Source organism: Amblyomma mixtum, chromosome 2 (assembly GCF_055824585.1).
Source record: "Amblyomma mixtum isolate Tamu chromosome 2, ASM5582458v1, whole genome shotgun sequence".
Taxonomy (NCBI): Eukaryota; Metazoa; Arthropoda; class Arachnida; order Ixodida; family Ixodidae; genus Amblyomma; species Amblyomma mixtum.
In genome coordinates this window covers 67,871,931-67,897,585 of record NC_143013.1, presented here as the reverse complement: position 1 = coordinate 67,897,585, position 25,655 = coordinate 67,871,931, and the positions used below count along the sequence as shown (strand labels likewise).

At 43.1% G+C, this 25,655-nt stretch overlaps 1 protein-coding gene across 1 annotated transcript in view; it reads left to right on the top strand.

Annotated features, from left to right (window-relative positions):
- LOC149359643 (hepatocyte growth factor receptor-like) overlaps window positions 1-24,057 on the top strand; it is a 46,861-nt gene extending 22,804 nt beyond the window's left edge. Inside the window, exons 11-22 of the mRNA XM_089571782.1 lie at window positions 38-174; window positions 3,842-4,030; window positions 9,496-9,607; window positions 12,735-12,959; window positions 14,417-14,624; window positions 15,369-15,509; window positions 17,377-17,463; window positions 18,607-18,791; window positions 20,933-21,042; window positions 21,116-21,278; window positions 21,378-21,514; window positions 21,630-24,057. Of these exons, the coding sequence (XP_089427908.1) occupies window positions 38-174; window positions 3,842-4,030; window positions 9,496-9,607; window positions 12,735-12,959; window positions 14,417-14,624; window positions 15,369-15,509; window positions 17,377-17,463; window positions 18,607-18,791; window positions 20,933-21,042; window positions 21,116-21,278; window positions 21,378-21,514; window positions 21,630-21,801 (1,866 nt within the window). The 3' untranslated portion in view covers window positions 21,802-24,057. The remainder of the gene's footprint in view (window positions 1-37; window positions 175-3,841; window positions 4,031-9,495; window positions 9,608-12,734; window positions 12,960-14,416; window positions 14,625-15,368; window positions 15,510-17,376; window positions 17,464-18,606; window positions 18,792-20,932; window positions 21,043-21,115; window positions 21,279-21,377; window positions 21,515-21,629) is intronic.
- The last annotated feature ends 1,598 nt before the right edge of the window (window positions 24,058-25,655 follow it).

Here is a 25,655-nt window from a genome sequence, read left to right as displayed (position 1 = left end):
ACGAGGCTGGTCTCATATTAGAGTGTTCTTTTTCTAGACTGCGAAAATCACAGGTCTCGTGCCACGTTGGGGGCCAGTAGCCGGAGGAACCAGCCTGACTCTTCTCGGGATGAACTTAGACTCGGGTTCGCAAAGAATTGTGACTGTCGGTGACAGCATTTGCAGCATAAACAGGTACGGACCACGGACAGAAATAGGATGCAACCACCCACATAGTACGTGGTTTTTAAGTGCGAAGTTTTTAACATACCTTTTCGCGAAAACCCCCTGCAAAATGAGAAAATTATCGCTCATTAAGCAATTAGGATTGAACGAATTAAGGATGAGATTGGCACACGAGCAATTAAATTGTTTAGGCAAGAGCAACAAATCTCTCCATAACTGTTCGGACCTAATGTACGAATTTCATTGCCTGAATTAATATTGTTGTGCCAACTGCATACCTGCTCCAGTTTAATTGTTGGGCCGCCGCGGTGGCTCAGTGGTTCTGGCGCTCAGCCACTCACCTGAAAGACGTGGGTTCGATCCAGGCCGCGGCGGTCGAATTTTGATGGAGGCCCGTGTACTGTGCGATGTCAGTGGACGTTAAAGAGCCCCAGGTGGTCAAAGTTTCCGAAGCCCTTCACTATGGCGTCCCTCATAGCCTGAGTCGCATTTGGACGTTAAACCCCCAAAAAACCTATAAACCAAACCAGTTTAAAATTTGCACTAGCTTTATTCGCTTTATTTCTAAATCACATCTTTGAACACAAGAACGAGCAACTTCTTTTCGTTCTCGACTATGAGTCGCACTGAAGTTCGATAGTTCTAACCAAGCCATTATCATTGGTAGGGTAGATTCCACATCCAAGAACAGTAGTAGACCTCAGAACCAAAACCATGTCAGAGATACCATCGATGGTGTATAGTATACCCAGCAAATCTGGACAAAAGTCTTGACCGGGAAAGAGTTTATGAACATAGATTTTTCATATAATGTAAGATTTCACTATAACAATCAATATATCTGCAATCTCCATTCGGTAGACTTGCATTTTTTTTGCTTTTTAAAGTTTTCGCTATCGTGAAAAATGTTTCCCATTGCTTTTCCATGGTAGTCTTAACTTCTCATTGCAAGCTACTGGTAAAAGAAAGAAGTTGCTGTGAACGGAGGAATAGACCATTGCTTCAATATTTAGGTAACAATAGCTTACAATATTCTAATTTCCAAAATTTTTGTCCAAGAATGCTGCGATTCAGCTAGTGTGGTCGGGAATTCGAAAAGATGAGGAAGCCAGAGACGATCAGGGTTCAGGCAGCGTAGACGGAAAACTTTGTACGCATTATTTACATCGCAGTGAGTTTTAATAAAAAATGACTATAGTAAGGCGAGAGAGGCATACGTAACACAATTCATTTTTCTGTTCTTCGAAAGTGCTCCTTGTTCCCAGGTCCCCGGACACTCTAGGTCTAAAAATTTTCCCGTAACTTTCGGCTGCTGCGAGATCAGTCTTCGCTCACTTCAGAAGTTGTGACGAACACACAGCTTTGTGAGAAGAGAGAAAACCAGCGCCTGTCTGTGCGCTTCCCAAGAAGCCTGACACTCAATGTTCAAGGGAGATGGGGCTATGGATACGGGAGCGCGCGGAGACGTGATGGCGACGCTGATGGAGTAGACTGTGTGGCAAAGCGCAGTTAGCAAAGGTCACTCTGCATAACTTGGGCAGGTTGCGGCGCCTTCGTCCTTCACGAAGAGGGAGCAAGCAACTGCCATTCCTTCAACAGTAGTATCACCTGGTCTACGCAGCAGCCTGCGAAAGCAGTGGCCACAAGAGTGGCAATATATACTCATAACAGCTGGAACACACGCATATTGTACAGTGATAAATCATATCAGTGACACCTTCAACCAGATCAGGCTCTAGGGTTTGGTACTGAAGAAAGCTGAGCTTTGTTATAATCCACCGTGGAGTTGTCTGATTTAAACAGCTTTGTGGCCATGGGAATGGTCTCCTCATACTTTTCTTCTCCGCCGCCGCGGTGGCTCAGCGGCTATGGTGCTCGGCTGCTGACCCAAAAGACGCGGGTTCGATCCCGGCCGCGGCGGCTAGAATTTCTTTGGAGGAGAAATTCTAGAGGCCCGTGTACTGTGCGATGTCAGTGCACGTTAAAGAACCCCAGGTGGTCGAAATTTCCGGAGCCCTCCACTACGGCGTCTCTCATAGCCTTAGTCGCTTTGGGACGTTAAACCCCATAAACCAAACCAAACCAAACTTTTCTTCTCCCAGTACGAAGTGTCGGTGGTCATAATGTACCTTTCTTCGGCGCAGACATGCGTGGAAAGCCTGAATTCATAAATAACAAGCTAAACTAAGAGTTTGAAGTTGTTTCGTTGTCAGGTATTATCTTAGTTTCTTGAATTGGTTCTTGCGCGTAAAGAAAACTTGAGCCAAGAAAAAGTCGCCTTCTAGAGCTCAAGGTAATGCATGCAAAGGCCATTCATTACCTTCAACACTAGTCTTAGAGGCAGCGCTAAAAAACGGGGAAGAACAAATTAAAAGTGAAGATAAGCGATTTTGTTCTCATGGCAACTGATTTGTTACAAAGCCAACCAAATAAGAATATCATAAAATACACGTCATCAGAGAACAATCTCTTGCAATGGATCTTCCCTATCAACACAATGCTGTGCTTTAAATTCTGATATTCCAGTGATTTTCATGACACTGCGCAGATTGCCTAACCCTTATTGTTGCAGCCACACTTTAGTTTCAATGTAGGAGAACACTGCAAAAGCAAAGACACATCGCAATACACAGATTCGGCTGTGCCGCTCGAGAACCAAACAGCTACATCCTCTACGAGTAAAACTGTCTCGGTGCTTGCCATCACGTCGCTCGTTACTGGGCAGTGTTTAATATTATTCATAATAAGCTTAATTTCACACTCAGCTTTGAGCATGACCCCTTTGCCAAAAGTAACCGATCAACAGGTTTTTGCTTCTCAACCGTACAAACGGAGCCGTTAGCGCACCCGTTAAGACCGAAAGGTGTCAGAATATGAGGACAAGGGCTCACCTTACTATACCCAGATTCAGAGCTTAAGGGATGCCATAAGTGCTTCGCTACGTGGCTAAGAAAAAACCACCTGTGCCCGGTTACTTTTGGCAAAGATGGTACAAACAACAGGAGCCTGTCTAAATCCACAAAAATTGTACAGCACAGGCGAGAAGTGGGCAAACGAGACTCTTTGACAACACTGAACTCAACACGACGTAAGGTCTGATTATTAACATGTTGCGAATAAACATGAAGTGAATGTTACAAAGTGCACTGCAGCTAAAAATAGAGACTGAAAGAGAGAAAACATGCCTGTATCTTATTAAAAATAATAATTCATGCAAGGCCAGAAAAGGAGCTTTGAATCTTTCTACTATGGTGGTCACTTGAACCGCACCAGCAAGGAAGAGTGGAGGGATAAAAAGGGAGAGAAGTAGAGACGGCACAGTACAGGCCGGTGGATTAATTAGACCTCCTGCACTCCTTTGACCCCTTCGACTTTTAGCATTTTAGCATTTAGCATACACTGAAGTGCGATTGCTGAGGTCAGAATTTGGCCCCGCTGCCTGGACTGCTCAGCAGTCGAACCTCATTGCAACTCAGCCACCATTGAAGACAAAGGCAGTCCTTAGCATTATATTTGCTTTAGGACTGCATGGAAAGTTCATACCAAGCATGCCCCCTTTTTTTCTTGGCGCTTGCTGAGCAAAGAATGCAGGCAGAGCGTGAAGCATGGCATAGCGAATTATTCAGGAGCCAGCTAGCATAACCCTGAGCCTGTGTATTCACTGCTCTCATTACAGGGTCGAAAGTGCCTTCCTGGACTGCACAACGAGTGCCATGACCAGAGACCATGAGCACCAGGAGATGCGAGTCACTCTGAAGATAGACGGTGTTAATGTTCCGGTCATCACGACAGAAAATTTCACATCTACATTCATTTACAAACCAGACCCTATGATTTTTGGAATTTCACCAATGGAGGCTCACAGGCAAGTCTTTAACGACGTATATGTCTTGTTTTGTTGCTTTTCTTGCGTGGGGGTAATAAACAGAGGAGATTATCACCTAAAGTATATGAGTAAAAATGCGAACACGACAAAAAAATTGGCACCCAATTTACCTCGTCAAGCTAAATTTGACTTAAGGTGCACTAGCACGTTTGCCCTTGTTTAGCTTTGTTTACCTTAGTTTTGCTTTTTATAAGCTTGAAAACGCGGGTTGCACTCAAATTTTCTTGCAGCCGTTCCTAGGCTTTTCCCTTGCGATAAGTCACCTTAGCTGCTCGTTACGATTCGAGTCGTCGTTCTCTCTGTTCGGCATTCTCTGAACCACCTGTACTCTGTGCTCTACTGCACATTACTCTGGCGATTAATCATTCGCCTCTTCTTCCTCGCTCTTCGCGTTTCTCATTCTTCATCTGCTTCCGCAAACCGTTTAGCAAGGTTCTAGTGTCTTCGCCACTCTGCTCTAGCTTCCGTCCTCATTATATCCCCTTCATCTGTTGACACACATTGGCTGTCTCTTCTTTTGCGCTGCTGTTTAGCTCGCCGTGCACGTCATTCGCCTTGGAATCTGTCGAAGGACCGGCTTTATGCTTTACCGTTTACTGCACTGCGCCTGCCTCTGGCGAGTTCATCATTCGCCTTTTCTTTCTGGCATTTATCTGCATGTACACACAACCACGCTCCAGGTACTATCGCGCTCAATATGAGTTGCAACGCGCGGTCATCGACCGGGGATCGTTCCGTGGTGTGCCTCCTCCAAACAGTCGCTCGGAATTCTGGGAGAAACTTTTTCCAGAGCGGGGGTGCTGTTGTTTCCTGGAACAGTAGTTTCTCCCAGAATTCCGAGCGACTGTTTAGAGGAGGCACACCACGGAACGAGCCCCGGTCGATGACCGCGCGTTGCAACTCATATTGAGCGCGATAGTACGTTCCTCGCTCTTCATCTTCACACCTGCTCTCCACTCGGCTGCAGCTGGCGCGACACTCCTTCGAGCTACTCGAGTTACTTATAGGCTTCAATTGCACATCATGGCTTTTGTAGTGTGAGCTACGTTGGTCACAGTCTCGCCGTTTCGCGTGCTCTCTTGCTCGACCATACTGCGTATACGCGAGGAACGTCACTACGAACAGCTGGCGTACCTCGCCGTGCGCGCTCAGCGTCCACTGACCCAGGGAGCCATTATGCATACTTCCTTTCCTTAAAATGACCGGAGTGTAAAACATTGTCAACGCCAACGCCAATGAACACAACGAACGCCGACGGCCTATGGCTTGAGCGCCGCATTTCTGGCACAATGTTGTCAATGCCAACGCATGCAGAGCACACCTGTCACTACCACCACTGAGCTTAAAGCAGGATTGAGGTGTCCACTGTTCCAAGAATGCAGTTATGCGCCTTCCCTCTGGTTCAGGTGACATCTCGCCGCTCGCCGCAGAGGGCTACTGCGCATGCGCGATGAGATTGCGCCGTGTGTATAAATGTGGAGGGATGCACAGCTACTGCGCTGTGTTCCATGGAGGAAAAAGAGAGTCGGGCTGCTGCTGAGCGGCGCAGCTAGGAGATTTGAAAAACTCGGTTCATCGGACCCCGAGATTGTCCCGAGGCAGTTAGCCATTGAGCGTAGGAAAAATGACACCAATCTGCCAATTTCACTGCCAATGACAACTGATACTGCACATTGTGTTGTCTTTAATTCAGTCATAGTTGTACGCACCGGATTTTCAAGGTTTAACAGGGGGAAAAATAACAACAAGCTTAACTAAGATATACCAATACCTCACGCTAGGTATAACCTGGCATAGCAGAGCTAAGCCACTGCCAATTTTTTTTGCTATTGCCCCATTTAGTGCTGGTGCACTAAAAAAATTTAGGTTCCTTGCCGTATTCTTCAAAAAAAAACAGCAGCGGTAGCAGTCATATAATGCTCTGCTGTAAGCTGTGGAGCACACACAGTTATACTGCTAGACCACATACTTCGACGCTCTTAAAAATTTGTCTCTCCACTTAATAGGTATGAGATAAGTGAAGTGTGTCAACAAATTTAGACCACTGGCACCAGAAAGTCCTTTAGGCGATTGGTCGTGGTTGCAGCTGTGTCAGCATTGTACATGTGCCTCCAAGCTCGCTATGGCCATGCCAACGCCTTCACTGGCATGCACCTATTGAGCACGAGGACACGCGATGAAATCTGGCCGGCTGTCTTCTCGCCACCATGGTGGCCGCATTTAAAGGGAGGCTCAATGAAAAACACACCCATGTGCTGGGCGATGTCACCGCATGTTACAGAAACCAAACAGGGTCGAAATTATTCTGATGTCTTCCACTACAGCGCCTTTTGCTTCGCAGACACCCTCCTACATCCTTTCTTCAAAGTATATAGTTGAGATACTTTGAGTGAAGCCATTCACTCAAAGCCAAGAGTGAAGCCATTCCTTCGTCTTTCCTGATAACCAATTAACCAATTACCTTAGTCTTCCCTCTTCGCAATTATCTTCTCCCTTCGCACCTCTCTTCCTCACAAATAGCGGATAATCCTCTGCAAGCACACACTCATCCGCTTGGTGCGCTCATCTTTGCCGGCTGTCGTCTGAAAAGAAAAAGTCAGTGGGGCCATTGAAATCGCCAAACAGATGAACCGTGTCGAATTGAGGCTACTCAAGATTGCAATTCTATCATACTGTGCCGTTATTCGGTCTCTGCACCTTTTTATGACCATTACATAGGCTGCGTATGTTATGAAAAGCGTTCCTCAGAGTGTCGGAAGGACTGATGGATTTCGTCCTTCTATAGTGGATATATCAGTGATTCAAGGGAAAGTAACAAAGAAATCAAGAAACAAAAATTATTTGCTTGCACTATAGTTCACAAAGTAACTATTTTAACTGCCAGAGCCCAGTTTTTTGCTTAAGGAACATTTATTTTTATGCTTTTAATGTCATCAATTTAGTAATCATAGTTTGTGCTGGCGTTTATCTTGTCAGCTCACAGTACGCTGCTCCTAGATGGTAGGAATTAGTGAGAAAAGTAGAAAAAAAAAGGAACTTTGCCAGATTTTCAAATATTTTTGGTTAATATGTGCCCTTAAATTTCTTGTGCCAATTATTGTGCTTACAGCTACAATAAACTTAATCTAAAATAATGAGAAAACCAATCATAAGTCAGCAAAATCCGGAAACCGAAGGAGAAATTCAGTTTAGACCTGTGAAATGTCAGGATAGACCAACTATTGACATCACTGATACAGACAGTAAACTTATGTGCGCTTCATTGGTAAAAGTACCTGTGGCTATGAGTCATTGCTTTAATCATTATTTGTCAAAAATTCCCCCCCCTAAAAGTTCGCTTTTTTGGGGGGATCTCGGGCACACGTAGAAGACTAAGTGCACAGGTCACACACACTAGGCAGCCCTCAAACGCCGCTCTTAGTGAGATCATGGAACGGCAGATTTTAAAACTCATTCAAGCAGAAAAATAAAATGCCGCCCCGTTTCCAAATTTGGAGCATAAGATCAGAGGACTGATGAAACGCTGCCGTAAAAGTTTCAGTGAAGTGCGTGGACGTCAAAAAATAAGTGCTGGAGTTGCCGTTTATCGACACAGTACATGCTTATGTGGACTTGAGGAGTATGGATCAATGTGCTTTAGTAGGTAAGAAAACATTTAGGGGCGATTAATTGGATTGATGCAGATTAAATGCGACAGCATTTTTCTTTCACTCGCCAATCTATTCCAGTTGTTTCTTTTCTAATCTTTACTTGATTTACCTTTCTTTCTCCAATATATTCATATACTGATTGTACTCCAATTATGATTCTATTCTTATTCTATTTCTATTCGTAGTCGCTTTTTCTATTCATTTTATTGAGTCACGACAGTCATTACCTTTTTTGCTAATACAATCTTAACAAGTAGTCTTCCTCACTACCATACAAACGGAGAGGGGAAAGTTGGCACATGGCAAGTGGAGGCAATTGCATTGCAGTATTCACGGACAAAAACACTGAAAGAGATGACAAATGCCCATTTCACCTTCCGGTCTACTCAACGCGCTGCTTGCAATAGTAGCTTTGAATATAAACGAACTGAAGAAGGTTAGTAAAATAGCCTTTAAGATCCATTTTTGCTTTTGAAAAGAGTGCATGTTTACTACTCTTCGATGTTCTTGTGTGTGAAAGCGAATTCATATCATTATAATTAGTTCGAGAGATTCCGTGATGCGCTGTGTAAAATGCACATGCCAATAGCGATTGTGAACGTACTAATGTGCCAAAATTTTCGGACTGTAAGAGCTTCAAACGAAACTTTTATTTTGTTAGCTTCAGAACAATATTTCTCTCATTGGCCTAATGGAGGCAGGAATTGATGTGTGCGGACAATTATGCACGTGAAAATGCTTGCACCCTGCATTTTTGTGCTAAGCTTGCCAAAGCATATCTGGAATTGCGTCATTGTCATTCTCTGTCATTCATCAAGTTTGCAACCGGGTGCAAAAAGTTTTAACTTCAGTATGTCGGTGATCATTTCAATTGGCACTCAGTAAATTTTGATAAAAATAGTGCAGCAGATAGGTATAACAAGCATTAACTGTATTCCGACGTTTTGTGTCCAAAAATACTGCCTCCGCGGCTTGTATTGTCCTCTTGATTCCAGTGTCATCATTGGTGAAGTGTGTTTCATCATTATGATGTTCTAAATGCGAGTATATTTTAGTCATAAAACTTCAGTTTTCATAATTGTGAAGGCTGAGAAAGATTCCACACCAGCAGTCATATCTGTTGCTGTCATTTTGGTACCGATTTTTGCCCTTCATATTGCCACACACTGCAGGTGTCACTTTGATAAACAGCGATATAACGAATATAACAGTAAACTAGGTCAAAATTGCCGCCATTGTAAGAAAAGTATTGCCCTACAGGAGGTCACACTTTTATTCAACCAGTTTTTGTGCCTAGAAAATCTAAAACACAGGTTAAATACTATAGTGCCACAGGTGAAATTTTGGGCCAAGTGTGCAGCTACGTATAGATTACTCTTTACAGGTATTCAAAAATAGGCCTGTGTTTGTGGTTGCTTGTGTGCTCCACCGCACAAGAAAAACTTTGCTTCCCTATAGTAGGACACAACTTAAAAAAACAGCAGTTGCTAACAATGGGCCGTGGTCCGGGGCTTCCTGTATTACTGCACTGGCCAATCGCAACTGTAAACGAAATCAACTTTTTAATGTTTCGCTACAATAAACAATCCATGTATCAAAATTCTAGAGCTCGTAATTCTCTTTCTTGTGATAAGCGTCTTGTTTATGTAACAAGAAGAGTAAAACCAGCGGACTACTTTTTCGTCGTGGAGGAATTCTGTGTGCGGAGGCTGAATGTGGGCGGAGCTTCACTGCAGACTTACGTTGCATACGACTACAGTGTTGACAAAATTCTTTACATTTCTTTTTTTGCAGTAATACTTCCGTCATTGACATTCGAGGCAAGCACCTGGACAGTGTTGCCAAGCCTGTAATGGTGACTCGAGTGACCTCTCTTAAAAACAGTGACCAAGATTCTATTACGGGGGTAATGCACCTTTGCTACTTTATCCACTTGATTGGTGTCGTGATAGTTAGCGCTGAAAAATATTTTTCATGTACATGTGCGGCCAAAATGTTACGCAGCACGCTTCGGCGTTTGAAATTTTCTCATGCGCTTCATAGAGAATGCATAATGGTTTATTCAGTTTATGCTACAGCACAGCAGCGGCATGTGGTAACATACTTATACAGTATTTCCTAATGCAGCAATGTAAAGCGAGGCAAGAGATTGATCGCCGATGCTTGCCCCGTAATATTATGGTCGCGACTCTACGTACAGTATTGTGCATTTTTATCATGAATATTTTTTAAAATTTTCCCGCCTCAACCACTAGTTCGTTTGCGGTGAGACTGCACACAGAGCTTGCGTATTATGGTAACTTTTATATTGTAGCAAGTTTTACAACGGTACTTACTTAGTTGAGCCATGCATGATGCGAAAACGTATCGTCTGCGTAGAGGTCGGTAAACCAAAACCCGCAAATGCAGTTTTTTTCGCTGAAGGGCGACGGTGGCGCCATCTGTTTCCTGCAGTGGAAAGCGTCACGACAAGGTGCCAAGGCGAGCGTTGTAAACAATATCCTTTGAATGGTAAAGACTCGTTAAATCAGTTATGATATATTTTTCTGCTCAGTTAGCCGAAAATGTTGGAAGTGCTACGGTTGAAACAGACTCAAATGCTGGAACGGCATATTCAAAGGGTCCGCGCATCTTGCAACGCTCGCCTCGGTGCCTTGTCGTGACGCTTTCCACTGCAGGAAACAGATGGCGCCACTGTTGCCCTTCAGCAAAAACACTGCGTTTGCAGGTTTTGGTTCATCGATCTCTACGCAGACGATTACGTTTTCGCATCATGCATGGCTCAACTAAGTAAGCACTGTTGTAAAACTTGCTACGATACAAAAGTTGTCATAATATGCAAGCTCTGTGTGCAGTTTCACCGCAAACGAGCTAGCGGTTGAGGCGGGAAAATTTTTTTTAATATTCACGATAAAAATGTACAATACCGTATATGGCAGCATCAAGACATAAAAAATATATTTGGACTGACACTCTGAAACCTAACTTTTGCTTTGGTCTGATGAAGCTATTTCATTTACTTGAGAGAAAAAAGTTACTACTGCAATAGTATTTATACAACTATTATTATTATCATGTTTACTGTTTAGTCTGCAGGAAATTTCAAAGAAATGCCGTCAACTTTCGTCATTGTGCGCTACCAAAAAACCTGCCCCCCCCCCCCCCCCGCTCCAAACCTCTCCTCCCTCCAGTTATCTAAAACAATATGTACAATTTTCACTGCATCGTTCGTTACATTTAACAAGAGCGGATATTTGGGCAAGTCAGTAATCCACGACATACGAGGATAGGGTATAAAATACGAAGGACAAAAGAACCTGGACGCGCACAGCAGACGCAAACTTCCGGCTACCTTATTTCCAAGAGAGTCATGGTGAACGTGACATGTACGTGTCAACATCGTTCGCCATGGTTGTCTTGGAAGTAAACCAGTCGGAAGTTAGCTCCAGCTGTGTGCGTCTCGGTTCTTCGTCCTTTGTATTTTTTGCGCTACACCCTTATTCGCTGAGCAAAACTGCAGCAAGTATGACGCAAACTGGGCACATTGCGTGAGCAATGTTTTTTCCCAAGTGATCTTTCTGAATACAATGCACTACCTTACTCGCACTACACACCAATTAAGCCCTAGATGAAATAAAAACTGGTATGGCGCAAGAAACGGGGACACAGAAGGCACACAAAACACAGGACTGTGCCTTCTGTGTCCCCGTTTCTTGCGCCATACCAGTTTTTATTTCATCATGGACCAACTCGCCCAAACTAGAGTTTTACTTAAGCCCTAGATGTTTGAGCTCCTGCACGAGTGTAATTGTGTGTGCGGTCACTGTTCCCTTCCTTTGTCCACTCTCCTTCTTTAATGCAGCCGCTCTCAGGGTGCCTAGAGGTGGCATATTGCCAAGAACCTGAATTTATTTCCCAGATGTAAATTCCGGTGCCGACACATCTGCTTAGAAACATTTTCGGCTTCTGACATCGCATGGAGTTTTCATTCGCCTGCCGATGGGCAAATCTGGGCAGAAAAGGTTGTCAATGCAGCCGTCAAAAACATACAGAAAAAGCGGGGACGAAGAAATGCCGAGGATAAAATTATAGCTCCTTGAAAGCCGTCGTCACCTCTAGTCACTTCTGACTGCTCTTAACTCCCAAGTCGTACACTTTTGAGAGTTGTTTCTGCTGTTAATTTCCGCCTTTTTTGAGCGAGTAAAGGCAGCTCATTGGTAGCAAAGGCTATGGAGGAGCATTTCACAAGCAGTTGGGCCCCTCATTTCGGGCCTTCATTTACTGGCACCAAAACGCTTTTTACAGATGCCGCACCAATCGCTGTACAAATTACATGCGAACAAGGCACATAAATTTGCAAACACACGCCCATATTCATTCATTTAAAATTATCGCTCTCTCTCAGATTAAAAAAGTTACAGCTCGAGAATCAAACACCAAAGGTCGACTTGCATTTTAAGAGCATTAGGTCCCACGCCCACTTTTACAGCGACTAGAAAGGTGACATTCTCCACAGCTACAAATGCATCACCCACATGTCACTTAAATGAACATGGGCCTTATCCAAGTTGGTCTGTATCGACGGAACATTGCGTCCTAAAGACAAATATGCTACTTTTACTCAAACCGATTTTTTCCTAAGCTAGAAGAGCTTACAAATGAAATGCAGGCGACGTCACCTTCAGCCATTTTAGCAGCAAAAATTCTGTTTTTCTCTGGGAAGACACCTGAAAGCAATCTACACTGCCGTTTTCGTTCATACGATGCTCAAGGAGTTCTTTTAGGGTCATTAAAAATTACGTCCTTGAATCAAGCAGCGCAAAAGCTGCAGTTCTACCAGCTGTGTCGTTTTCTCCCGAACAACCAACAATTGCCTGAGGGGGCCATATTTTCGATATTTGATCCAAACAAAAAGTGGATGAAATTTTCCTCAGTGCCCCTTCAAGACTCAACTCTGCCCAGACGATGCTGTAAGAGTGTAAGCGAATAAGGTGTTCGTTCATTCAACATAACACAGTCGTTTATTTATGCAGGCCTGCCGAGTTTCACCGGGTGGCCTAAAGATGCAGTGCTCCCAGGCGTCTCTCATGGAGTTGTCTGCCATCGGCAACACCGACCTGGGACAGCACAATCTTCCCATCATGGTGCAGATCAGCTTCCGAATGGACGGGCTACATCTGCCACTAAACAGCGCTGGCGAGAAGGGCTACTTCAACTTCACATACCTGCCTGAGCGAGGTCCCGTAGTACCTTCCAAGGTAGTCACTATTAACTGTCTCTATAGCAGGTCGCATATTTCCTTGACATGGGTAGAAATGCGGTTGTGTAACAGAGAACGTTTTTTCCTGAACTCACAATCCTTTTGCAGAAACAGCAGTTGGAAAAGATTGGCAATAGGGTACTTCTTTTCCATTTCATTGTTTTGTTCTCTTCTGCGGTAGCGAAGTCAGCTCCAGACAAAGTTTCCGACATAGGATTCTGCAAGGCAGCAAGCTCGTTCTGGAACAATAAGTTTTCCCGCTATAACAGTAGAACTCACTACAAACACCTTTTATACACCCAGTGTATGTGTGCTGCACTCGGGGATGGCAATTATGATGTTATCATTACCAAAAAAAAAGATGGGAGCTGCCAGCGGCTACGGATGGCAAAGACTGAAACCATCTGGAATGCCATTGGTGAAAACACACAAATAGTTTATTAGCAGTTACCTTGCCCAAAAGTTGAAGAAAAACGAACATTTGGTATCTAACGAGGTGAGAGAGCGGTTTGTGTAAAGTAATAGAGAGGTTTTATAGCAATGTAAATCAAACAGCCAGGAATTTCAGCGTCGACACTATTGTCACGTTATACTGTTGTATTTGATAACGAGATCTAGATGAGTGTGGCAGCCCTCGAACTAGTGTGACGCTGAGTAAACGTTTGCATAAGTTTTTCTTTGTTTCTTTCGATGCCAAAATAAGCATATCATGCGATGCTTTACTATGATAAAACCATGTTACCAGCGTCGACAATTGTCAATACTAGACGCAATCGATATCAGATGTGATCACATTAGTCAGAAAATCCTGGCCTGCTTCATGAGCACTCAACAAGAGGCAGCAAATGGTGTCATGTACTTGTTGTCTGTTCTTTGTTTTTGGCAGCGCTGAGCAGTCAATGCAAGTTGCATGAGAGCAGCTAACTGCAAAGTTTTTCGAACAGTCGGAGTGCTGTATCCGCATGCATAGGCCTCATAAGAAGATTCCATGTAGCAAAACCAGCAAAAGGCGCAAGTGGAGGATGTAACAAGAGCTTGAGGAGGTATATAGCGAATTCCTTTCTGTAATCTCGTGATATCCATCGCCTAGAAATAACGATTGCGAGCTGGGTGAGTTACTCTCACCGCCATTTTTGTGGTAGCAGTGCTACAAATAAATCTTAAATGGCACGTCCGCGAATAGGCCACACATGTCACTAACGTACATGCACGACGCTGCAGTATTGAAATTTCGGTTGGAAATCTGCAACGAGGCCTCTACAGGCTGTAGTCACATGTCGCACTCATTCGGTGAATGTAGTAAGTTCTCTTTTCTCTTGTTACGGATCTTAGTATCACGCAAAGCATCATGCGAATATGGAAACTCAATTTCATATGCAGGAACCATCAGGTATTCTTTGAAATTATCTTTCATCCGGAGCCTTATTCAATAATGGCCATTCCCTTTGCTTCTAGCAGCCGGCGTCCAAAGAGGACGTATTCAAGCTGCATCCCGCCATCATCATCGCAGCCGCGTCACTCCTCGCTACAGTGCTCACTTCTGTTCTCGGTGTGTGGATTTCCTACCGACGTTGCCAGACTAGAAAGTCGAAGCTGCCCAAGTGCGATGAGAGTCTTGACCTCATGAGAGCCGACAATGGAGTGCGCACTGGCCAGGGGCCAGGTAAGTGAAAGTGCCTCGTAATTTAGGTGTGAGATTCACTCATAAAAATGTGACTCGTGGGAATGCTACCCTCAAGTTTCTATTGTACTGCCCTGAATAGAAAGCGGTTAGCAATCACCAAGCGAACATACGTAGGAAAAGAGACCTAACTCGCAAGAGGTGCGTTTTTATTACTTTTGCTTTATACCAATTGACATAACTTCAAAAACAGCTTATAGATGAAGCTTAGACTGTTCTATTGTACATGCCAAAAAAGTTGTACATGTCAGTTTATTTATTTGTTTATTTATTTATTTATTTAGGTACCCCAATTGCCCAGCTGAGCATTACAAATGACTTTCAGCTGATAAATCTTCTCACATAACCCCGTACACACACGCATTCCATTCGCAATAATTGTGAGCCAAGTAATATAGGTAGCTGGTAGAGACTATGGGAAAATTGGCTTTCACACATGAACGTAAGGAAACACAGGTCTTCGAAATTCCTGGCTCGTAGGATACGATGTCCCTGCACACTGGTTATCTCTATGAACATTGTGTTCTCAGATATCGCGTCATACAAGGCTGCGAGCTTGCGAATAGAAGCTCTGGGCTGATCTCCCCCGCCCCTTCTACACAGTGCAGCAGCTGCATGCACCCGGAGCACTTCACCTGCTACCATATGCGGTCCCCTTAAACACTGTTACTCCCTCTGCGACCTTTGAAATGGTTGACCGTGTCTTTTTTATTCATTTATTGTCAGGAGACACTCAGTGTACAAACGACTCTGAAGGACAGGCCCTCATAGTATCTGCCTTCCAAGAAGACACAAAGGCTGTGCTCGAAAAGAAGAGACTGCTAATCGATAGAGAAGCTATCTCATTGGGTCCCATCATTGGCAAAGGTAAGGCACTTCGTACAGGCTTTTCGAAGACGTGCACTGTGTTATGCTTCGCACTATGCGCATGCTTAGTTATCATTGTTAGTAGCACGGCCATTATAAATTTTGTGTCACAGTCAGTACGTTTCACATGAGAAAGTCTTATAATGTAAATAACCCCTTTACAGTTCCAGAATGCACTTGGGACATATTCACAGAATAACAGCGCAACGGCTCCAGGCCAAAGAAGATAAACAGAAGGAAGGGCAGAAAGGACAAACACAGCACTGCGTTCATCCTTTCCGCCCTTCCTTCTGTGTCTCTTCTGTGGCCTGTAGCCGTTGCGCTGTTATTCTATGAATATTTCCCAACTAAATTATCAACTGGCCCAACAATTAGCATTTCTGAAGTACTTCCAGAATGCACTTGTGCTGTTTCCCTTGCCTGCTTGCCATCCTCGATTGTAAAGTGTAGAGCTGTAATGTGTAACTTGCTCTATAATATCTCAGCTTTTCATGCATTCCACTTTAATACACAATCGCTGTTTCTGCTAAACATTGCAGTTTTTGATCCAGCCACCCACTGGACTGAATTCAAAATGTAGTTCATTAAAGCCTATTTCACTTGCATTGTTTTGCTGTAAAAATTTGATGGAACATTTTTTTTTACTTTTTTATTTATTAGTCCTCAGAGGCTTCTTGCAGAACATTACATGAAGGGTGGGCATAACACATTAAATATAACTGTACATTATTTAAAATGTTTTGCGCTCTGTGCTGTTTCATTCAAACACTCAGCCCCGTCAAAAAAAACATTGGAACCAATTGGATTTCCAACTGATTCCAGATGGGCTAGATGAGTTTCCAAGTGGTTCCAATTGGAATAGTGTTCCAATTGGACCACAAGTTTCCAACTGGTGGGCCCAATTGGTCTTACCCATTGCATCCAATTGGACCACCCAACTGCACCCAATTTCTCCAATGAATGTTTGCATATTTGACAAAAAAGGTAAAACTAATATGGTTCTTACAATAAGAGCTATTAGCAGGTTAACCTACTAAATTGTATTCATCTACACCACCACTGCAGCTGAAATTAAATTAAATAACTGCACTCAATGGGCAAGCACCACTGGCCCCAGCATGAGAGCATCATAAATTGGGTATATAAGTTGGCGCAGAAGTATGTTCTCTGGATGTACATATTGAGCTAATATATGCTACTAGTGCCTGAATGTGCAGTGTTGTGTTGTGTGGGATGTATGTGTGCCTGTTGGCTTTGATTTCCATAAAAACATGTTAATTTCAATTCCATAGAAAAATGTTGATTGGCACTAGGTACAGCATCTCTCTGCAGTCCTCAAAAATTAGTTTTCCTTTCGCACATTATAATATGTTAAGTTGTAGAAATATTTATCCAAGATTCTAGAGCATATTATTCACAAACATTTAGCTACCTCTCTCAATGAACATAACATATTTTGTGAATATTTTCTGGGTGAAATAACTGCCTGGCCAAATGGGTCCAATTGGCCAGTCCTGTTGGGTCCAATTGGTCGGGTGACTAAAAACACAACTGGAACCAATTGGTTCCAACTTAAACCAATGGGAATGTCCAATTGGTACCAATGGTGTTTTTTTTACTGGGAATGGCCAACCTATAATGTGTGCCTGTCAAGCACACCTACAGATCGGGAGTATTTTAAAGTACTTCGCCACAGCAAAATACCATTTAAGAACTCAATGCAGATCTGCTTACAGAACTTTGGGAAATAGAGTAGAGTTAGCGATGGGCCCCATAAATGAAGAAATCTGAGCACTGTGTATTGAGCAATATTTGTACTATTTCTATTACTCTTTATCACTGAAATGTGCTTTTCTTTTTGCTTCAGGGCACTTTGGTTGTGTCTACCAAGGTGTTCTACAGCTCGAACCAGAGGGGGATGCCATCATGGTTGCAGTGAAGACATTGCGCCAGAGTGAGTGCCAGGCATGCCTACAACTTGGGCAGGGTCACATGTCTTGCATTTTAGCCGACTTAACAGAGAAAATGTTGTGCTTAAGAAGAACTTCTTGTTGGGCGAGTTGATGCATACTGTTGTAGGTACGAATTGCGCACAAAAGACACACACAGGAAAAGAAACACGAGGGAGACTGAAAGAGCACAAACTATCAACTGGTGTTTATTCGATTCAGTGTCGCTTTATAGGCAGTGTGCACATGTGCCTACAAAGAGGGGAAAGAGAGGATAAGGAGGCAAATCAAACCCTGCGCGACAATCCATCAAAAACGCTCCAAAAAATTCTTTTCCGCATTGTACAATGAAACGGAGGTGTCACTCACACAGTTATCACCTTTATAAAGCGGCACTGAATCGAATAAACACCAGTTGATAGTTTGCGCTCTTTCAGTCTCCCTCGTGTTTTTTTTCCTGTGTGTCTTTTGTGCGCAATTCGTACCTACAACAAAATGTTGTGCATTTTTCGAAATCTGCGCTGATGGCTTATTATGTGATTGCTTTTCTATATTTATTGAGCATTTGCAAAAGAATTCTTTGAGAGATTTCGACACTCAGGAGTAAGAAGATATAGCAACGTGCCATTCAAATGTAAAGGCTGTCTTTATCCCCGTGGGTCCTATGCTCGCCGTTCTGTCCACCACATGGACTCTATATTAGACACCAAATAGATGGCCAGAACAAGGGATGAGATGCGTCAAGCTTATTCAGTGCCGGAGATTCATTTCTTCTTCTGTTTTCTATACTGGATGAGTTTTGTCTCATACATGCCAATGGGTGCTTTGATCACCCAAATGTACACAACTCAATCGAGTCACCATTAAATAAAATCAGCGTCCAAGTTTCTTTTCTCAGTTCAAGTCCCGATGCCATTATCACGCGACCAATCGCTGCAACACTGCTTACATAGGAAGCGCAACATAATCCTCAGTAACTTCTCACCTCATCGAGCTGAAATATTGTGATAAATACAGTTTCACACCTTATGAAATGAGGCAGAACAAGGCCCAGTGCTGTAACGGTGTGCTGTTAGTAATGAAAAAAGTGCTTGAGGAGTTTCACGCAATGGTGTAACATGGTTTTCTATGCTACCATGGTTTTTCAGGTTATGCGGTCAGGGAAACTGGCCAAAAAACTTTCCTCGAAGAGGCACTGATCATGAAGGACTTCTGTCATCCGAATGTGCTTCATCTTCTTGGGTTGACTATAGACGAAAAAAATGGACTCATGTTGATCACACCTTATATGAAACACGGCGATCTCCACACCTACGTACAAGACGAAAGAAATGTGAGAACCATTATGAAATCATATTCCTTCCTGTAGCACTAAAGAAATTAGTGTATGTCCGTGACAGCACGCTGGGTCTAAGGGTACTACAATCTGTGATGATTTTGTGGCCTGTGATAATTATATTTGGTGGTTTTTCTTTTTGAGGAAAAAAAACGCATGAAAGTCCTCGCAGTCCAGAGCATCGCATTATTTTGAGTATACCAAGCTTATTTCCGAGGGATGCTAACACTACCAAACTTATGTTGCTTGCAAAACGCGCTGCTTGGCTATCTCTTGGCGCTTTCTTATCTTCCCGGCCACAAAATACGCGTTTATTGCTTGGAATTTTCTTTTGCGATTCATTACTCACCACTCTAATTGAATCTCGGGCTGTTCTGGAGACGCCGAAAATGCTGACTTACTTCTGGCAGACAAGCGGTGTGTTTTAGTTGCAGCCAATACGAAGGTTGCTGACACGTGTGCTTTGCAGATGTGAATGAGTCGTTACGACTCCTATAACTTTTGAACCTCACTGGCATCACTCTCCAGCACGCTTTCGATACAGACTCCAGAGTCTTCGCGAGAAACTCGGGACTGAACTCCACCGAACTATATCCTAGAGATTGCGCGATGCTTTTGAGCACTGAAGCGGCTGAAGTTTTATGACTGATACGAATATCGTCCAAACTAGATCTTGCCGATATGTCACCTCATTGGAGTTAATACGTTTTCGCGCTTTGATATTCGTTGTTTTAGCAGTCGGCATAATTGTCTGCCCAGATGCAGTAGAATACTCATGGATCGATGGATGGAAGATAGGAGCATCCTTTTTTGAAACGGGTAGTGGCAGCTGCCACCATGCTCAGCTTTTTTTTTCTTTATATTAGTTTAACTGTGCTGTAAATTGTCACTAAAATTCGCCATTTTCTTTCAGCACGTTTTCCTACACTTCTAACCTTATGGCAACTCTGTTTTTAAGCCCCCTAATCTTCCAATCGCAGAAGTGCTCTCGTCGCCCTCTACTGGCAGCTGCTGTTCACTTGGTACAGGCAGTACGGATAGAACAGTGCTTGGTATGTTCTGCGAAGCTTTTAGGGAATTAAAAAAAAAAAATAGCTGAAGGCTGTATTAGATACGTTGTCTTACGAACAATAATGGAGAAAGCACAGTTACGCATACGGCAATATCCCACATTTCAGATTTCACAATGGCATAGCTATCAAACCATTCATCTGTCAAAGCTCATCTGCTTCCACTTCGTAATAATCCCCTAGACACTAGCAATGCTAGTGCCCTACGCTGGGAAACATACGGTAAAAATAATCAAAAAGAACGGTTTGCAGCAGCAACCTGAGGGATGCACGTCATCCAAGGAGCACTTTAAGAAAGTCTTGGATCTCTAATTCTCCCCTGCAGTTGAAACTACAGTCACGTCAGAAATGGAACTACTACTCGACTATGTGAAGCGCACATCTTGAGCGCTGAAACGGAACTGAGAGCATGGGGCGCCGTGTAGCGTAGGTTTTATTTGGCTTCCACCATTTAGGTTATCTGCATTTCTCCTCCCTTTTGTGATAAAAGTGCACTAGCGGTTAAGAAACAAAACTTGCTTCTATGTTCATAACCGTAACATTCATGCACATACGTCATCCTCGACGATGTGTTCAAAATTCATGAAGGACGCCTGCAATTCACCTCTTGCTGTTTTCTGCCTTATATGTCCGCTGCTTTCAGTAAAAAGATTTTTTTTGCAATTGTGAAAAGGCAATCAATCGATTCTAACTAATCACAACTTATCCCCATTTCCTTTAACTTACACTGACACCGCTCACCTCCTCAGTTGTCCTTTATATTTCGCCTGCACCGAAATGCAGCCGCAGAGGCAGGCGTTTGGTCTGGCCATTGCGTGCCCAGCATCCGAACGCCATAATCAGTGTCTCACTCCAGCGGGCCTTTGAAATACGTTTATAATTAAAGCCATAGCCCAATATATGGCACAAATCATTATTTGAAACCCATGTAATAATTGCACTAGATCTTGAGAGATCGAGCACTTAATGCAACTAAATGGGCCCATGCAAAACAAATATTGCAACAAGAGGTAATTTCCATTATTTCAAATTTGTTGACATACTTATGTTTATATTTTATTATTTCAGGATATAAAGCTACTACAGGCTATAACGTTTAGCAGACACGTGGCCGAAGGTATGAGATATCTTGCAGAAATGAAGTTCGTGCACCGAGACCTCGCTGCTCGGAACTGCATGTGAGTTCAGTACACACCTCTTCCTCTGAGGTTGTGGTCAACATCATTCCATTAAACACAGCTACCTTTCCAGGCTCAGCGAGGATCTCGTCGTACGCGTTGCAGACTTCGGACTCTCGCGTGACGTCTACGGAAAGGAGTACTACAGCAACCGAAACAACAGGACTAAGCTTCCTATACGATGGATGGCCCCGGAAAGTTTGGAGAAGGGCATCTACAATTACAAGACTGATGTGGTGAGCCTGATAGGCAATACATTTAATTGATGATAGGCAGGTTTCATTTAAGTTGCATCGTAGGCCTTCATGCCATGCACTTAATCTCCTGTCACTCAGTGGGCTTACGGCGTCCTGCTGTGGGAGGTGATGACGCGGGGAGCGATACCATACCCGGCGATGAACGACTGGGACGTCCCAAAATTTCTGAACCAAGGGCTTCGTTTACACCAACCGAAATCCTGTCCACCTGAGCTGTGAGTGTCTTTGAGCTTTTTTGCCTTACAATCGTGATTTCAATCACGCAAGTAATGGTAAGCAAGTTCTTTCTACTGCTGTCTGAAACATAGCCTGCATTTTTCTCAACCACAGATATCAGATTATGCTCCAGTGCTGGCACCAAGACCCAGCAGAACGACCTCCCTTTTCTAAGCTTGTCACCGATATCACTGCCTGCACCAGCTCTTTAAGGAAAAGAACAAGAAACAGCACAGTCAGCTTGAATGCTGGCTATCTAATACCCAGGCAGTGCAGCCCAAGATGAAATTATGCCGTAGAAAGAACCAAGCACATTTAGCGGTGTTTACCATTACCTATACGACCAACTTCTGCTTTGGCATAGATCTAAAAGCTGGTCTAAGCTCATAGTTTATATGTACAGAGTTCTAAACATGCAGTCGCAACTACTTACGTGCTGTGAATGCGAAAGCATGCACGCGGGGTGTTTGGCTCAGCCGATGACATACTACTACAATGTGTTGGCCAGCGAAGCTGATCTGTTCGTGTCACCCTAATGGAAATTTATGAAAATAATGATGCACAAACCCAGAGCGAAGTACTGGCAGTTTAGCGGCCCGAATTTTCGATACCATATTTGCCACAGTCATCTACCAAAAGTTTTATTGTCTTAACACCAAAAACCAACAATAAGGAAAAACTATGATTTGTAGGTGGCAGCAGACCTGTCACACTTTCTAATGTCGATTACGAAATTTTTGCTAACATCCTTTGACATCGGCTACAGTGTGCAATGTCTACTTTGATTGGACCTCATCAAACGTGTAGTTTGAGGAGATGGTCAATGCAGTCTAACCTACATGAAGCGTGCGGTATTATAGTATTGCAGCGACATTCGTCAACAATTGGCACTGCTACAGGTTGACCTAGCAAAGACGTTCGATCCAGGGTCCCATTCATTCCTTTTTTCTCTTTTAAATCGAGTCAATCTTGGTTCAATGCTTCCTGCTGGAATACATCTTTGTTGTAGAACTGCTGCACGGGCGTGACTCTGTATGGCTGTTATTCACAACTCGTCGGTATTCCGTCCTCTATAGAAAGGGTTGCCCATTGTCCCACTCCTGTTCGCACTATAGTTGGAGCCACTTTGCATGGGTGTTAGAAACAGTAGAGCCCGTCAGTGGTTTACGCATTGTGCGTCACGAACTGTTGGCATGATGATATGCAGATGACCTAGCGTCCAACGTCCAACGGGTCTTAGGCTCAGTGTCAGGAGCTCGGATTAATCGTTTTAACAATTAAGTCTGGTTTGGTATGTGGGGGCGACCGCAAGTAATCTGTCTCTCACCACAAAAATTTATTATGAGCTCCAAACTATTTATTGCACAAGTTTTTATATCCAGAGCTTTCACAAAGTTTTTGCCCCTTTTGTACGTGATTCGTCTTTTGAATCAATAAGGCATGATAACCTTTTCCAGCCTGTAAGCACTGGTGGCCTTCGTTTAGTCCACCCCTATGTCCAACAGATCGTTTCGCGTTTCATGTTTTTCCGGGATAATTTACACCCCTTACTGAGTACATTCTTGCAAGCCAATTTAGGCCATTTTTTACCGAGCCTCACTGTGCCTTCTGCAATTTCTGATCATCCGTGTTTTTTGGGGGATTAAGGCACGAGGTCTATTTCTATTTGGCCGTTCGTTTCCTACGTGTTCATTTTTCCTCGGAGTTCCCGTTTTCAGTGTCGAGGAAGCGTTTGTACAAGAATTTGTAACCTCTTCCCTCCACCAAAGTAACAGTCTGTGTATTGTTCTGGTTTACCGGGATATGATGCACTCAAGACAGTATATAAAATGAACCTCTCGCCGAGTACAAAGATATTTTTCTATATGATTCACAGAGACCCTACCCATTAAAACACGGTTAGAGAAAAATTGTATTTTTGTGTCTGCAGTAAACTGCTGCCTTTGTGATGATCCCGAAACAATTCAGCATTGTTTCAAAAATTCATGCAGTATCATGAAATGAACATAAAAACAAGACTTAATTTGACATCACATTCTGTACGATATCTCACTGCGCTGCCGTTTGTTGATGAACCCTTAGACATGTTTTTTTTTTTAATTGAGTTACACAGCCTCTTGAAAACAGTCATGATTGAATGACATCGTAAATCTGTTGTTTCTGCAAAAGAGCACTACCTGGTTGTAGCACTAAAAGAAGTGTAACCGCACATCGAGCTCGAAAAGGAGTTGCGCTCACTCTTGGTGCTGTGCCCTTCATCGCATTTTTTTAGTGCTTTTTGCTTATTTGTGTCGTGTCATGGATCGTTTTGGTTTCCCACTGTTTTCCTACTATTTGTACATAGTTCATGTTCATCCTATATTTGTACATAGTTCATATACATTGTATTGCATCACTGTAATAAATACCATGTTGAAAGAAGAAAAGCTGGCGCAGTGCTTTATTTGAAGTAGCCAGTGAAGCTGACCTATTCGCCCTGGCTGAGGTTCAAACCTACTTCGGGATAAATTTTATTTTTGTTCCTTTTATAATGATGTAGGTAGTGCCGATGTCGTCATGAGGTCATGTGGGTTTTTTGTCTCACAAGTCATTTAATGCTTTCACATTAAAAAGGAAGATCATGACTCACTCCTTATGTCGACTGTTCACGTTTGCCTCTGACCGCCTTCATCATGTGAACATTTATAACTACCAAGGAATTTTCAGGATATTGGCGCCAGATAATCACAATAACCTCTTGGTGCATACACAACCATATATGTATTGTGTGCTCGTATGCTATACCTATGTATTCTGTTATTCATGGGTAAACTTTTTATTACCTTATGCCACATAAGCAACTATCAATACTGTGTTCATATCCTTTACGCTGTTCTTTCATGATATTTATTGTATGCATCGTTTCTGTATAACTCATTTGGCAGTCTTGCATTTCTTCTTTTGCTGTTCCTTACACAATGCTGTTTTCTACAGCTCCTTCATTGTGTTTACTATTTGTATACGTCACAGCTTTATCGCATTTCCGCTTTATATTCTTTGCTGTTTAACATTGTTCAGCTACCCATGCAATAATCCCAAATGGGGTAAAAAATACGTGCAAATAAATTAGTAAATAAGGACATGGATGGTATTTGAGGTTATTCAAAATATCCCCCAGTGCAGACGCTAAAATTTCACCACGAAGTGTGGACGCAAAAAAAAAGGTAAAAAACTGATGTGGATCGAAACTAGGTTCACTGCAACGTTTACTGGGATCAATCGTTGCGAGCAAACCTGTACGCACCAGGGAGTCGGCGCGAGTACATAAGCTCATACTGGCCGCTTGTCGGCACTTCGTTCATCAGCATCTAACAATCTGTTCACTTAATTACGAGTCTTAGTAAATCTACATTCTGAATTTCTACTCAGACTTTGTGAAAATTCATTAAGTACCACAAATCAGACATGCCAAATTGCCATCTGCCGCCGTCTACTAGTCGTCACCTGTGCGGTAACATCGCCGACCTGGAAGTCCTGCAGCTCATGCATAGAACAAAACTCGTGCTATCAGGTGATAGTAAATTGATCTCAAGGTACTGTAGCGAACAAAAAATATTCTATTTTTATCATGAACTTTGGTCTGTACCAATATGAGTGTTATTTGTATTTCTTTCCGATGCCGGAAGCAGCTATTACTCAACGCTTCCAAGGGCCGTTTCTGATCAGTAAGTTTGATTCTCTGCCTCCACAATCAGTCAAAAGTCACTGAAGCAGGAAAGGAAAGGCAGTACTTTCTCCTGGCTGCAGTGCGGGCACCATATTAGGGCGTTAGCATCAGGAGCCTCATCCTGAAGAAAAAGCGTCGTCCAGAGTTATGCTGTGTACTCCTGCCGCATTTGGAAGGTGGCAAATTGGAGAAAGTGAAAATCCCCTCTCCGGTTCTAGGGAAGATGGCCGCCACGGGAAGAACTCCTAAAAACAAAGGATTCGTTACACTGATGCTGACTAGTAAAATAGAAAATATGCAAGAAAATGCGAGATATATGAGAACATTATACAAGAAAATAAGAAGACAAAGCAAGAATAAGAGAACCAATTAAAAGCAAGGAGAAGATCTAATACTAAAGCATTGTTGTCACATAATGATTAGTAAGTATAGGA